Source organism: Nycticebus coucang, chromosome X (genome assembly GCF_027406575.1).
Source record: "Nycticebus coucang isolate mNycCou1 chromosome X, mNycCou1.pri, whole genome shotgun sequence".
NCBI lineage: Eukaryota > Metazoa > Chordata > Mammalia > Primates > Lorisidae > Nycticebus > Nycticebus coucang.
The window spans coordinates 48057359-48073344 of record NC_069804.1 but is presented as its reverse complement, the minus strand read 5'-3'; the positions used below and the strand labels follow the sequence as shown (position 1 = coordinate 48073344).

The following is a 15986-nucleotide window of genomic DNA, read 5'->3' as shown; positions in this document are numbered from 1 at the left end:
TCCCTTCACCTTGAGTCTATATTTGTCTTTTAATGTACGATGAGATTCTTGTATGCAGCAGATATGTGGCTTGAATTTTTGTATCTAGTCCGCCAACCTGTGCCTCTTTAGAGGACAGTTTAAACAATTCACTTTAATTGAGAATATTGATAATCTTTTCGAGAGTCCGGTGGACATTTTTAATCCTTTTGCGACTGTGGAAGTTAGAATTTGATCATAATTTTCTGGGTGGGTTTACTTTTGTGGTGGAGGATTATGCTAGTCTTTCTGGAGGATAAGTCTGAGAACATCCTAGAGAGCTGGTTTAGTTATGGCAAATTTCTTCAACATGTGAATGTCATTGAAGTATTTAATTTCTCTGTCATAAATGAAATTTAGTTTAGCTGGTACAGGATCCTGGGTTGAAAGTTATTTTGTTTTAGGAGAGTAAAAGTTGATGACCATCCTCTTCTATCTTGAAAGGTTTCAGCATAGAGATCTGCAGTTATTCTAATATTCTTGCCCTTGTAGGTGATGGTTTTTTTTTTTCATCTGGCTGCTTTCAGAATTATCTCCTTCATATCAACTTTAATGAAATTGATTATGTTGTGTCTGGGGGATGTCTTATTTGGGTTGAGTTGTCCTGGAGTTCTAAAACTGTCTGCTATCTGAATTTCAGAATCTCTTGGCATGTCTGGAAAGTTCTCCTTCATAATCTCATGGAGAAGCGACTCTGTGCCCTGTGAAGCCACTTCATCGCTTTTGGGGATCCCTATAAGATGAATATTGGTTTTGTTCGAATTATCCCTGAGCTCTCTCAGAGAGTGATCTGTTTTTGCCGTCCATTTCTCTTCCTCTTTGAGAGTTTGGGAGTGTTCACAAGTTTTGTCTTCAATGTCAGAAATCCTTTCTTCTGCTTGCTCCATTCTGTTACTGAGGGATTCTACTGTGTTTCTCAGATCTTTGAGGGCTGCAACTTCTTGTCTCAATGTGTCAAAATCTTTGGTCATTTGGTCTTTGAATTCATTGAATTCTTGAGACATCTTTTGGGTTACTACTTAGAATTGTAATTCAATCTTATTTGCTGTCCAGATTCGGAATTCTATTTCTGACATCTCAGCTATTTGTTTGTGCATGGGATCTTGTGCTGTGTCTGCCCCATTGATCCTTGGGGGAGTTGATCTACTCTGATTATTCATATTTCCAGAGGTTTTCTGTTGATTTTGCCTCATGATTGTTTTTCTCCATTACCTCTGGCTGTCCTCAGAGTTGGGGAGGTATCTGTCCAATATTAGACCCCAGCGGGATCACTCTATTGTTGCTGGATCTTTGCAGGGAGTAACCCAGTGTAGTTCCTCTGGGGCTGCCCTAGCCAGGGGGTTCTGGTTGTGGAAGCAGCTCTGGAGTGTGACACACCCAGATCCATCAACAGGGTGGGAGGTGGTTCACGCAGTTCTGGGAGTGCCTGGTGCCCAGTGACTTTGGCACAGAGAGCCCAAGACTTCAGCAGTCTCTTTGCTGGGAGAAGTGCTCTGCATAGAGGCTGGGAGGGCTCCAGAAGGCAGGGGGCTACCAGAGTCCCTGGCCCAGTGAGCAGGCTGTTGTGGAGGCAGATAGGGTACAGGAGGGAGGACAGAGGGTTGTGTGGCTCCCGCAGTTCCTGGTCAGGGCATGCAGAGGCCAGGCAGGAGCAGGTCGTGTGTCGGGGGTCACAGTGCAGCTCTTATGGAGGTCCAGGTGGTGCCAAGCCCAGGAGTTCAAGGTTGCTATGAACTGTGATGCCACAGCACTCTACCCAGGGCAACAGCCCAAGGCTCCATTGTGCCAAAACCGGTCTCATTCTGCCCATGAGGGTTAAGGCTGTAAGGCAGCTCAGTCTCTGCCTTTAGGCTGCTCAGTCACTAGGTTACTAGCTCCCGCCTGATCTTTGCTCTACGACCGTGTGGGCGGAACTTACTGGGGCAGTTCTCTCACAATGGCTCCCTGTGACCCAGAACCAAACACTATTAGCTCCATCCAGTTCAGCGACTCAGTCTGGGGCCCTAGACAATGCCCAAAGTTCTCCACACTCCTGCTCAAGCTCTCCCCAAGGCAGTTCAACTGAGTGCCAAGTCCAAAAACACCAAAACAGTTCACAGGTAAGGCCCTTCCAGTTTGCAGTATCACTGCTGTTTGTACTTATGGCTGCCAGCAGGAGTAGGTCAATCAAACACACACAACCACTTGCCAGTTTTCCACTGTTTTTGTCCTCCTCTTGGGGTCCTGAAGTCCCTTGCTGACTCCCTGTATCCTCAATGGGATGATTATAGGCACATCCCACCAGCCAGCAATGCCTGGAGTCTTATCTCCCCAGACTCACCGTGCCCTGTTGCAGGGAAGCTTTTACTCGGCTGCCTTGTTGGATTGTTCACCCATGATTATTTTTCATTGTTTGGCTAGATGTGCAGTAAGGTGAAATTGGATTGGGGGCTCTTGGAGTTGTGGTTAATCAGCCCTTCACCAAGGATATGGATTGGTGACTGTAGCTTTGTCCCCCACAGCTTTGCAAAGGACCTGTATAGTAGTACTATCTGAGGCTCTGGGGATCTGCTTGGTGTGGTGGGTTTAGGTCTTGTATTCAGCTGGTCTTAGTCTGATCCTAGTGGATCAGTGACTCTGGGTTGAAGTCTCAGCTGTGGATAAATACAAGCAACTAAGACACCCCTTCCCCCCGCCATGGGCAGCAACTGGAAGAGGAAAATCAACCCTTTCCATTGCCACACAACCAGGGTACCACCCAAGAGGGTCCTTGGGTGTTTGGCCCAGGTTAGGAGTTCCAAACCAATTGACCCCGTCAGTACCAACTCTCAAGTGGGAAAGTTCAAAATGTCTCCAGCAACTAGATAGCAGAGGTCTACTGGCTGCTCAAATGTGGCTTGCTCTGGTGCTCTGTGGAGTCAGAAAGGCCCACTCAGTAGTAGAGTTGGACCAGGGGACTGGTATCTCTTTCCCCACCTTGCACCTCTTTCACTCCTAGTCACTGGTAACCTCACAGGGCTATGGTCCTGATCCCTCCAATAAGTAGATGTGCCAGAGCTTTGTGCCTTCCAGAGTCAAAAGAAAGTCAATGCCCTCTCAGCCCAGCCACTACTCTCTGCCACCAGCCGGCTGGGGAAGCTGAGGCCCAGCTGCTGAGGGTACTCAATGACAACTGGGGAGTGTTCCACCCAAGCTCAGTCTGAACCTGAGGATAACAAGTCAGCAAATAATTTTCTCCCTCAGCAACCACGCTTTTGCCCCAGCCACTCTGAAGCACTGGTATCCCCATAGGGCGAGGTCTGGCTTCCTCCGGCAGTCCTCAAAATTGGTGAGGTCTCTCCAAGATTAGACCCCAGCAGGATGGCTCTATGGTTGCTGAATCTTCATGGGAGGTGTCCCTGCGCAGCTCCCAGGCAACTCCCATGGCCATAGAGGTGGTTGTATTTTTTTTTTTTTTGGAGTTTTGGCCAGTGCTGGGCTTAAACCCACCACCCCCAATATATGGGGCCAGCGCCCCACTCCTTGAGCCACAGGCACCACCCCAGGGAGGTGGTTGTAGCAGTGGCAACTCCAGGAGCAAAGGGTGCATGGCTCCAGCAGCAGAGCAGGGCGTGTGGTTCTGGCAAGGTGGGGCACCCTGCAGGTCTGACAGAGTGGGGCACACATGGGGAGCACTCTAGCTGGGTGGGTGGCTCTGGCAGGGTGGGGTGTGAAGCTCACAAGCCTCCTCCCTGCAGCTGTTCTGCACTTTCACAGAACCAAGACCAACAGCCTCCCCCACTTTGTCTGCATTACTGCTGGGCTTACTGTTATAGTGCAGCTTTTCTACCACTGCCCTTGCAGTGCCCAGACCTGACAATGAACCACAGACATTCCAGTCTCTGCAGATGTTAGGCTTCTGGACCATCAGGCAAAGGGGGAAGGGTGGAATGGAAGTTCAAAATAGCAGGGGAAACATTAGCTCAACTTTCACGCTTGGCAAGAGAGTGCTCAGAGTCACAGCAGGATCCCTCTGGAGAAGTAGTCCCCACTTCCTTCAACTCTCTCCTGTGGGGTGAGACAAGAGGTCCTCAGTTCACCGCTCACCTGTAGAAAACCTACAGTAAGCAAAAAAAAACTCATTTGGGGAGGGGGATGGACACTTTCCTTTGAGATGAGTTTTGTACCTGAAATTTGCTTTCTTGGAGTCACAGCTTGCCTCAGCACAGGCAACGTGAAGTTATCACTCCTCTCTCAGCTCGGTTCCCAGTCTTCAGCTTTATTGGGTACTTTCTGTTCATTATCCTTCCCTCCGGACAGGAGTTTCTGTCGAAAGCTGGCTCCAGTCCGCCATCTTGCCCCTCCTCTTTAACATTTCTTATAGTGCAGATCTGCTGGTAATAAATTCTTTCAAGGCTTGTCCAAAAAAGACTTTATTTTGCCTTAGTTTTTGAAAGATATTTTCACCGGATATAGAATTCTAGTACTTTCAAGATATTCCTCTACTGTCTTCTTTTTGATATATCTTTTTACCCCCTGTGGCAGATAAATAGAAGAAAATATTTATGATTTTGGGTTAGGCACAGATTTCTTTGATGGGACACCAAAAGTACAGTCCAAAAAAGCAAAAATTAATCAAAATTAAGAACTTGTGTTCTTCAAAAGACACCGATAAGAATAGAAAGATAAGCCATAGACTAGGAGAAACTTCACATAAACAATCAGAATATACAGTGGTATGCTGGTAAATATGCGAGCACTAGGTCTCTAGGGCCATAAAAGCCCTATTTTCTAGCATTTACCAATTTCTATGATGTAAATACTCCCGCTGTTGCCGATTTCTAGCTACTGACATTTTTGAATATAGTGTTGAAAAGAGGTAACATATCAATTAAATGGCTATCATTAATGGAATGCATAAACAAATGTAGTATACCTGTATAGTGGATCATGTGGATGTATCTCAAAAATATAACATTGAGTGAAAAATGCCAGTAGCATAATATGTACAATGTGATGCCATTTATGTAAATCCAAAAAATCATGAAAAAAAGCATACATTTTGTATTAGTAAAGACATATGTAGAAAAGTAATTTAAATATGGGAGCAAGGACACTCATATACCAAATTCATAGTACTGCTTAGGCTTAGGGCAGGTGAAAATAGGATAAAGACATATGTTAGTAAGTTATTGCTGCCTAACATTATTACCAAAAACTTAGTGGCTTAAAACTACACACAGTTATTATCTCATAGTTTCTGTGGGTCAGGAATCTGGGCAAATGTTGGGAGTTCCTTGACTGAGTTTCAAGGCATGGGAATAATTCTTTGTGGTTCTACCCTTAAGGCCCTTGTTCTATCCTCTGAATCATCCTTCCTTTGGGGGGAAATGTAGCATGTGTTTTCAGCTGAGTCGTTTTTTTAATTAGCCTACTTCCTGCCAGTAGAATTTAGGAAGTCCAACAGGATTCCTTCATTCTGTACTCTTTTTCAGTCCAAATCAGCAGTGTTTCTGCTGAAATAATTTCCTCAATGTTTTAAGTCTTTGGTTGACTTAAATGAGGTTCACTCCCTTAAATAAAAGCCACATCCTTTGATCTTAGCTTCTCCTGTGACCTGTCTCTTTTTTGGAATCCTGCTCAAATAACTGAGGGAAAACACCCTTAAGCTTCTTAGACACTCCCTGGTTTGATGATTTCTGGTTTTTTTTTTTTAACTTATGTTTTTAGAAAGAGGGTCTCACTATATTGCCTAGGTTGGTCTTGAACTCCTGAGCTCAAGTGATCCTCCCATCTCAGCCTCCTGAGTAGCTGGGATTACAGGTGCTAGTTTCATTTAGAGATTCTGTGAGGCGCATCTTTAAAGTCTTGAAAGGAACCTTTCTAGGACAGAATAAAGTCACGTGCCACATGAGGACATTTTGGTCAGCAAGGAACTGCATATAAGACAGTGGTCCGGGCGGTGCCTGTGGCTCAAGGAGTAGGGCACCAGTCCCATATGCCGGAGGTGGCGGGTTCAAACCCAGCCCCGGCCAAAAAAAACACCAAAAAAAAAAAAAAAGACAGTGGTCCCATAAATTGTAATACTGTACCTTTCCTGTGGTTCAATATGTTTAGATATAATTGCCTACAGCATTTGGTATGGTAACATGCTATGCAGGTTTGTTGTCTAGGAGCAATAGACTATACCACCTAGGTTTGTGTCATCACATTCTATGATATTCGCTCAACAACAAAATCATCCAAAGATGCATTTCTCAGAATATATTCTGGTTGTTAAGTGATACATGACTATATTCTGACATTATTTAAAAAACAGCCTTTTCTATAAATCACATTGTCTTAATCTTGTTGTTTTTTGCTATATGCGTAGGCTGAGAATTTCTCAAATCATCAAGTTATGGTTCCTTTTTGTTTAGCAATTTCCTCCTCAATTTATCTCTCTTGCTACTTTTACTAAAAGCAGCAAGTAAACAGGTGCTTAAACACTTTACTTAGGCATCTCCTTGACTATATATCTATCACTCACAAGTTCTCCTTTCCCAATGACTTCAAGAGACATTTTCAATAAGTTTTCTTCTAACACATAACAAGAATTCCCTTCCTCAAGTTTCCAATAATTTCTTATTTACTTCTTTTTGAGCTCCCACCAGTAGAATCCTCAAAGTCCAGATTTCTGCTAATAAACTATTCAAGGTGATTTAATCATGCTCCTTGAAATTCTTCCAGCCTGCACTCACTACCCAATTGCAAAGCCATTCCCACATTTTTTAGGTAGATGTTAGAATAGCAGTTCACTTTCAGGTATAAAAATCTGCAGTAGTAAAAGCAATTGTAGTGAGAATAAGATAGCGTGAGTCAGGCTGGGCTGAGATGACACAGTTGGTCTGGTCAGTTTAGGTCCTATGTAACCTTAACCTCATGCCTGCCATTCTTGCTGTTTTATAAATTCAGGTTTAACCTAAAAGTGTATACCTTGAGTAGCTTAGGACAATTGATTTAGGAGATTAACTTTTAAATTAGAATGTTGTTTTGGGTCATGAGTTACGCCAATTATTGTTGTTTAAAATAAAGATTAACATGGTTTTTACTTTGAACTTTTATGTATAAAACTATGATTTGGGAAATGAAAAAAGAGAATAGTCTTAGAGAGACTGCTCTCACTGTTCTCCAGAATCACCAGCCTTCTAACAAAGTTTGAAAGACCTATCCCCATCTCTACCTGTTGACAGACAATAACAGGCAGGTGGACCCTCTTCCTCATAACACTAGTTTTCTATTGCTCCATAACAAATTACCACGCATTTAGGGATTACACTAACATTCATTTACTGTCTCATAGGTTGTGTGGATTAGAAATCTGGGCATTGCTTAGCTGGGTGCTCTGCTTCCACAAGCTGAATCACTGTGTTGGCAAGGGTTTTAACTGAGGCTCAACTACAGAAGCCTTCCACATTCCCATAGCTGTTAGCAGCAATTTTTCATGGTGGCAGGATTCCCTGCAGCCGAAGCCAGAAAGCCGGAGTGGGGGGGGTGAGGAGGGAATTAGGCTGGACAGAATCTGCTAGCAAGATGGAGTAATATAGGGCGGGCACCTGTGGATCAGTGAGTAGGATGCTGGCCCCATATACTGAGGGTGGCAGGTTTGAACCTGCCCCGGCCAAACTGCAGCAAAAAAATAGCCAGCGTTCCGGTGGGCACCTGTAGTCCCAGCTACTCAGGAGGCTGAGGCAAGAGAATCACCTAAGCCCAGGAGTTGGAGGTTGCTGTGAGCTGTGACTTCATAGCACTCTACCCAGGGCGATAAAGTGAGACTCTGTCTGTGGAAAAAAAAAAAAAAAGATGGAATAATATAATATAATTACAAGAGTAACATCCCATCACCTTGGCCATGTACCATTGGTTAGAAGCAAGTCACAGGTCCCAGTACCCTCAAGGAGAGGGGAATATGCATACAAGGGTATGGACACCAAGAGGCAGAGATCATAGAGGACCTTCCTAGAGTATCCGCCACAACTGAAGTGAGAAATAAGGAGCCCTTAAACTTAATCTGTACAGATTTAACTTCTTTTTCTTACAAAAAAAATATTGAAACATGAGAAAACCGAAAATGAACATATGCTGTACAAACAATACAAAGTTATAAAATCAAATATCATAACAATGAAAAAGTAGGCATGTATGGGTGGTGCCTATGGCTCAAAGGAGTAGGGCGCCAGCCCCACATACCAGAGGTGGTGGGTTCAAACCCGGCCTTGGCCAAAAACTGCAAAAAAAGAAAGAAAGAAAAAGTAGGCATGTATCGGCAGACGCCAGCACCTCTGCCCAGCGTTGGTGTGCCCCATTCCAAGCACACACCCGCAGTCCTGCACCAGTCTGGCCCAGGCCAGTCTAGCCGGCACCATGCCTGTCATGTGCATCAAGTACCTGCTCTTTGGATTTAACTTCATCTTCTTTCTTGCAGGGATTGCAGTCTTTGCTGTTAGACTGTGGCTCCGATTAGACTCTCAGACCAAGAGTATTTTCCAGCAAGAAAATTGTAATCATCATTCCAGCTTCTACACAGGTTACATTCTTCCCACCGACCCCCCCAGACCAAGTCTCATTCTGTTGCCCAGGCTAGAGTGCTGTGACATCAGCCTAGGTCACGGCAACCTCCAACTCCTGGGTTCAAATGATCCTCCTGCCTTAGCCTTCTGAGTAGCTGGGATTACAGGAATGGGCTATGACATCCAACTAATTTTTCCATTTGTAGTACAGAGGATGTTTCACTCTTGCTCAGGCTGGTCTCCAACTCCTGAGCTCAAGCATGCCTCCCACCTCAGCCTGCCAGTGCCAGGATTACAGGCGTGAGCCACTGCAGGATACTGGTGGGCTCCCTGGGCTGCTGTGGCCCCGTCTGTGCATGGTGGGCTTGATCTTCTCCTTCCTCTTGGAGATCTTTGCCGTTGACAAAGCTGTGGCCATCAAGGATATTGCCACAAAGATGAGGTGATTAAAGAAGTCCAGGAATTTTATAAGGACACCCACAACAAGCTGAAAACCAAGGACGAGCCCCAGCGGCAAACACTGAAAGCAAATCGCTGTGAAAGTGAAACGCTGAAAGCGAATGGACTACTGTGGCTTGACTGGGAGTCTAGAACAATTTATCTCGGACATCTGCCCCCAAAGGACTTATTTGAATTCTTCTCAGTGAAACTCTTGGGCTTAAGCGATTCTCTTGCCTCAGCCTCCCGAGTGGCTGGGGCTACAAGGCACCTGCCACAATGCCTGGCTATTTTTTAGAGATGGGGTCTCACTCTGCCTTAGGCTGGTCTCAAACTCATGAGTTTAGGCAATCCACCCTCCTCGGCTTCCGAAGTGTTAGGATTACAAGTGTGAGCCACCGTGCCTGGCCTAAAGACATTTTTACATAGAGAGAATTTTTTTTGTCTTTATAAAGATAAAAATGTCTACCAAATTTAGTCAGGTTTAACTTATTTTGAAGAAAATTTTATACATAATAAAAAATTCCAATGATTTTTTAAAAGCAGGAGTATAATAAAAAATAAAAATCTTTCACGTGGGTCAGTTTAAAAAAGTCTAGATGATAAATGACTACTATTTAGGAAGTTATCTTTTACAGTAGAAAATTTAGTTTAATTTTCTTATATAGCTTATTAACATTTCAGTATGAACAATTAACACATTTCTGGCTGGACACGGTGGCTCACGCCTGTAATCCTGGTACTCTGAGAGGGCGGGGTGGGAGGATTTCTTGAAGCCAGTTCAAGACCAGCCTGAGAAAGAGTAACAGCCCATCTCTACAAAAAGTAGAAAAATTAGCTGGATGCAGCCAGGCCTGCACTCCCAGCTACTCAGGAAGCTAAACCAGAAGGATCTCTTAAGCACAGGAGTTTGAGGTTGCAGTGAGCTATGATGAGGCCATGGCACTCCAGTCCAGGCAACAGAACAAGACTCTGTCTCAAAAAAATATATAAATGAAATAACAAAAATAATTAATACATTTCTTCTTATATTTTAAGGCTTTAATACCCTCCAGACAGTGGTCAAATCTATTTTTTTTCCTTACTATATTGTCAAAGTAACCACTCTTTCGGTAAGTAGCCCATAAAGTAACCCTAATTTTTTTTTAATTGAAACAGAGTCTCACTTTGTCACCCTCAGTAGAGTGTTGTGGTGTCATAGCTCACAGAAACCTCAAACTCTTGGGTTCAAGTGATTCTCTTGCCTCAGCCTACAGGCACCTGCCACAACGCCTGGCTATTTTTTTTTGTTTGTTTGTTTGTTTAGAAGGCCTGGGCCAGGTTTGAACCCGCCAGCCCTGGACCATGAGGCCGGCGCCCTAACCACTGAGCTACAGGCACGTAGCCAGTAACCCTAATTTTGGATGGTTTTCTATAATTCCTTCCAGTCTGCTGTCTCCCAAATCTTGCAGGTGCTGCATGGGTTGTAGTCATAACTATATATACATACCCACATGTACAGTGAGGGATAAATATCTCAGACATATTGTGAGTTCTGTTCCAAATAACCACAATAAAGCAAATATCACAATAAAGTGAGTTACACAAACATTTTTTGTTTCTGATGACATATAAAAGTTATGCTTACACTATACTTCTTCTATAATACTCTTTTAAAAAATAAATCAATATGCTATCCTGTAATCTATTGTATGCAATAGCATTATACTAAAAATGTACATACCTAAATTTAAAAATACTTTATTGCTAGAAAATGCTAGTGATCATCTGAGACTTGCAATCTTTCTGGTGGAGGGTCTTGCCTTGCTGTGATGTTGGTATCTGCTGATTGATTAGGGTGCTGAAGGTTGAGTTAGCTGTGTCAATTTCTTTTCTTTTCCTTTTTTTTTTTTTAGAGACAGAGTTTCACTTTGTCACCCTTGGTAGAGTGCCATAGCAATCTCCAGCTCTTGGGCTTAGGTGATTCTCTTGCCTCGGCCTCCCGAGTAGCTGAGACTACAGGTGCCCACCACAACACCCAGCTATTTTTTTGCTGCAATTTGGCCAGGGCCAGGTTCAAACCTGCCACCCTTGATATATGGGGCCAGCACCCTACCCACTGCAGGATTATTAATTGGCCTAATTTCAATATTGTATCTCAGAAGATCTGAAGAGAGGGAGAGAGATGTGGAATACTCAGAGGGTGGAGCACTCAGAATACACACAAGATTTATTGATAAAATTTGCTGCCTTAGGTGGGCACAGTTTACAATGTCCCAAAACAATGACAATAGTAGCATCAGCCAGGTGTGGCTCACGCCTATAATCCCAGAAATTTAGGAGGCCAACACTGAAGCATCTCTTACTGCCAGGAGTTTGAGATCAGCCTAAGTGACAGAGTGAGACCCCATCTCTATCAAAAGTTTTTTAAAAAACTTAGCTGGGGGAGGTGCCTGTGGCTCAAAGGAGTAGGGCGCAGGCCCTATATACTGGAGGTGGCAGGTTCAAACCCAGCCCGGGCCAAAAACTGCAAAAAAAAAAAAAATTAGCTGGGAGTAGTGGCATGTATCTATAGTCTCATCTACTCAGGAGGCTGAGGTAGGAGGATTGCTTGAGCCCAGGAATTCAAGGCTATAGTGAGTATGATCATACAACTTCACTCCAGTTTGGGTGACAGGGTGAGACCCTGTTTCTAAAAAAATTTTAAAAAGTGTTCAGTGCCTGTAGTACTGTAGTTACGGCACCAGCCACATACTCCTGAGCTGGTGGGTTCAAACCCACCCAGGCCAGCTAAACAACAATGACAACTGCAACAAAAAATAGCCAGGCGTTGTGGTGGGCGCCTATAGTCCCAGCTACTTGAGAGGCTGAGGCAAGAGAATCGCGTAAGCCCAAGAGTTTGAGGTTGCTCTGAGCTGTGACACCATGGCACTCTACCCAGGGCGACATACGGACATTCCGTCTCCAAAAAATAAAATAAAAATTAAATAAAATAATTTTTTTTTTTTTTTAGAGACAGAGTCTCTCTTTATTGTCCTCGGTAGAGTACTGTGGCGTCACAGCTCACAGCAACCTCCAGCTCCTGGGCTTAAGCAATTCTCTTGTCTCAGCCTCACGAGTAGCTGGGACTACAGGTGCCCACCACAACACCTGGCTATTTTTTTTTTGCTGCAATTTGCCGGGGGCCGGGTTCAAACCTGCCACCCTTGGTATATGGAGCCAGCACCCTACTCCCTGAGCCACAAGCACCACCCAAAATAAAAAAAAAAAAATGTAAGTAACATCAGAGACCACCATAATAGATATAATAAAGTGAAAAAGTTTGAACTATTGCCATAATTACCAAAATGTGGCTTAGGGACACAAAATATGCATAGGCTATTGGAAAAATGGCAGCAATAGACTTGCTAAAGTCAGGTTTGCCACAAACCTTCAATTTGTGACAAATGCAAAATCTATGAGGTACAATAAAATGAAGCACAATAAAACAAGGTGTTTTGTATTGGCGTAAAATGTAGAATGGATTTCACATGAATTTTGTTGTATTTGATTTTTAATTTCATTTTTCCTTTGTGTAGGAATGAAATTCTTTACCCTAATAAGCAACGTGTTACTGTTGCCTTCTCAGGAGACAAATACAACACTCTTTTAATTTGTTTACAATCGGAAATTCACAGTGACAAAATGTATCTTTGTATTTTCTATGTTTATTACATCTGTTGTCACCATGCAGTCTGCATTTATTGAAAACACCAAATATCAGACCTCAGAGGTTCCCAGCACGACTGTGCTTGCTTGGCAGCTTCGTGCTTCTCGTTTTTCCCGTACCGCCACCCGGTCCCACCTGGCTGCCCGCGCGCACTTCGCATCCTGCAGACGCCCGAGGTGCTCGGGCTGAGAAACTGAGACCCCGGGATCCGCAGCAGCGTTCGCGGCGACACTTGCGGAGATGGCCGGGAAGAAGGCGCGTAAGAACGAGCAATCGAGCCCCGCGCGCACTGAGCTGGAAGACGAGTGTGCTGCTCAGCTCAGGAGACTGGGAGACAAACGGAATTTCCGGCAGAAACTTCTGAATCTGATAACCAAATTCTTCTGCTCAGGAACCTGACTGCAACAAAAACTTGTGCATAAGGGGACTCCTTCGAAAGGGAAGTTTCCCACAATAGGTGCAAGTGGTACAAATTTCATAAATTGGAAGAGAGGTCTCATTGCATGTAATTGATAGGAGTGAGAAGGAGCATTCACTTGCTTGTGGATGCCCTTGAGAAGTAAAGATGGAATACCTCAGAAGAATTTCTGTGGGGGGGGGGGTTCATATGTCATTTTTGGGGATGTGAGAACATTGTAAAACTACTTTGTTTATTTGAAAACAACACTTTTTAGTTAGAGAATTATTCTGTTATTTTTGCTGAAGGTCATTGCCTAGCCTTGTATAAAAGGAGTTGAAAATAAGATTAAGACTGAAAAAAATAGTTCAGTGTTGGTTTTTTTGTTTTGTTTTGTTTTGTTTTTTTACTTTTCAGTGCCAACTCCACAGCACTGTATACTATTTAGTTTATATATATATTGTCTTGTTAAAAGGACAAATTTCATTCTGAGAACACCGAATGTTACTGAATGTTGATTGCATAGGTCACTACACAATGTAAAATAAGTTAATTTGTTCTGATTCAAATTGTATTGATTCTGTTCAGATGACTTTCATTAATGTGTTCCGTGGGGTTAACTGAAAAGTGTGGAAAACTGGAAAATAACTTTGAAAAAATTGGGTTTTATAGGAGGACTACTTGGTGCCAGTTAAAAGTCTTGCACATTGAACATAAAATGAGAAAAGAGGATTTGGTATAACTAGGGAAAATGAAAAAAATAGAATTTGGCTTTTCTTTTTTTTTTTGGAGAGGCAGAGTCTCACTTTCTGGCCCTCGGTAGAGTGCGGTGGCCTCACACAGCTCACAGCAACCTCCAACTTCTGGGCTTAAGCGATTCCCTTGCCTCAGCCACCCAAGTAGCTGGGACTACAGGCACCCGCCACAGTGCCCGGCTATTTTTTGGTTGCAGTTTGGCTGGGGCTGGGTTTGAAGCCGCCACCCTCAGTATATGGGGCCGGCGCCTTACCGACTGAGCCACAGGCGCCACCCAGAATTTGACTTTTCAACTGATGCAGTTAAAAGGCCAGTACTCATTCTAAAGATGTTCCTAAAAACTAAAATACTAATCAGTGTGTATCCTCTGAAAAGCGATCTTTTAAAAGAAATAACATTTTCATAATTAGAATATACTTTGATTTAAAAAGGGACAGATATTTCTTATTCACAATGAAAATCCCATATAGACATACATGAAAATAATGGCATGATTGAATTTCAGCAGAAGTAATTATTTATTTTATCTATTTATAATCAAAATATTGTTTCATTTGAAGGTGTGTGTTACAGTTCCATTTTTGAGTTCTGAGACAAGGATTTTATAACTACTTGAATTTTTACAGTAAAAATAATATAGGGTATAGTCACTTTTTATGAAACCTTACCTCACATTTGTTTTTCTCAGTATTACTTAAGGCTGTTTAGTTGGAAAGATGTTTTTTCTGCCAAGAGGTAGATATTTTGCCATATGGGTATTTATGGTCTATTTAAATGTATGTACACATATGAAAATTGGTATGTTGTCACTATAAAACTATTAAAAGTTATCACCATTAAAAAAAAAAAAAAGAAAACACCAAATATCCTCTCGCATTCAAAGCAAAATCGCACGATATTTAATACAATGTCAGTTCTGATTTAAGATTCTATTGTTTTTCAAATTTTGTTCATTAGTATGTTAATACAATCTTTTTTACTGATAAACATTTAAAATACTTCTTATGTAAATTGGATTAGACATAGAAATATAGAAAACATCATACCACATTATAAACTGTTAGACTATAGCTCCACTGCCAAAAAGGAAACTATTTAATAAATTAATGATTCTCTGATAAAGGAAGAAATCGATTGGACCAGCCACTAGTTTAAGTGGATGTCTACTTAGCTAAGTACAGTATTTTATATTGCATTACAGGAAGGCAAGAATCTATTGTATTCTCTTTTATTGGAAAAGCTGCTATTGACATTTGCTTACAACGTAATAGTCTTTCTTCACAGAAGCAAGTGTAATGTTATCATGGTTAATGGCCTACTTTATAAACATGTAGTCACTTAATGAATAGATATTGAGGACTTATACAATGGGAAATATAAATATGAGTCATACATACCTTGCCCTAAGGAAGATTATAATCTAGCATAGAGATGATTTACGTAAATAATGGCAACATAATGATAACGGCTATAGGAGTGACAGAAACAAGAGTACTTTAAAAGTCCAGAAGATATGTCATAATAGCCACCAAGTATTCGTTGGGTATTGTTTATGTACTATGATGATGGTTATTAGTACAATGAACCATTAGTATTTCAATACTGTTTGAATTTTTTTTTTTTTTGTGCAGGTTTTGGCTGGGGCTTGGTTTAAACCCACCACCTCTGGTATATGGGGCTGGTGCCCTACTCCTTGAGCCACAGGTGCCACCCAATATTATTTGAATATTAACTCAAAGATGAGCTGGACACGGTGGCTCACTCCTGTAATCCCAGCACTCTGGGAGGCCACAGTGTATGGATTGCCTGAGCTCCCAGGTTTGAGACCAGTTTGAGCAAGAGCCAGATCCCAGTCTCTAAAAATAGCCAGGCATTGTGGCAGTCGCCTATAGTCCCAGCTACTTGGGAGGCTCAGGCAAGAGAATTGCTTGAGCCCAAGAGTTGGAGGTAGCTGTGAGCTATGATGTCACAGCACTCTACCAAGGGTGACAAGATAAGACTCAAAAAAATATTAACTCAAAAACATGAATTGGATACTTGTTATCTGTTGGACACTGTTCTTAGCGCAATGCATATAAGCTGGTAAGTTATTTTGATACATATAACAATGCCATTGGGTGATCATGATTATCTTCATTTTATGGAAGAAAAATTGAGGACTTCTATCTGTCACACAGACAGA

General features: G+C 42.5%; 1 protein-coding gene and 1 pseudogene across 1 annotated transcript; both read left to right on the top strand.

The window, feature by feature from the left end:
* Window positions 1–8379: 8379 nt before the first annotated feature.
* On the top strand, window positions 8380–9172 carry LOC128576788 (CD9 antigen-like; annotated as a pseudogene).
* Window positions 9173–12891: 3719 nt separating this feature from the next.
* Window positions 12892–13122, top strand: LOC128578263 (phorbol-12-myristate-13-acetate-induced protein 1-like). Its single transcript, XM_053580846.1, has one exon. The coding sequence runs from the start codon at window positions 12892–12894 to the stop codon at window positions 13048–13050; it is 159 nt and encodes a 52-aa protein (XP_053436821.1). The 3' UTR covers window positions 13051–13122.
* The last annotated feature ends 2864 nt before the right edge of the window (window positions 13123–15986 follow it).

Excerpts from the sequence above, each read along its gene's own strand:
- LOC128578263 (XM_053580846.1), top strand. The coding sequence starts at position 12,892 with ATGGCCGGGAAGAAGGCGCGTAAGAACGAGCAATCGAGCCCCGCGCGC.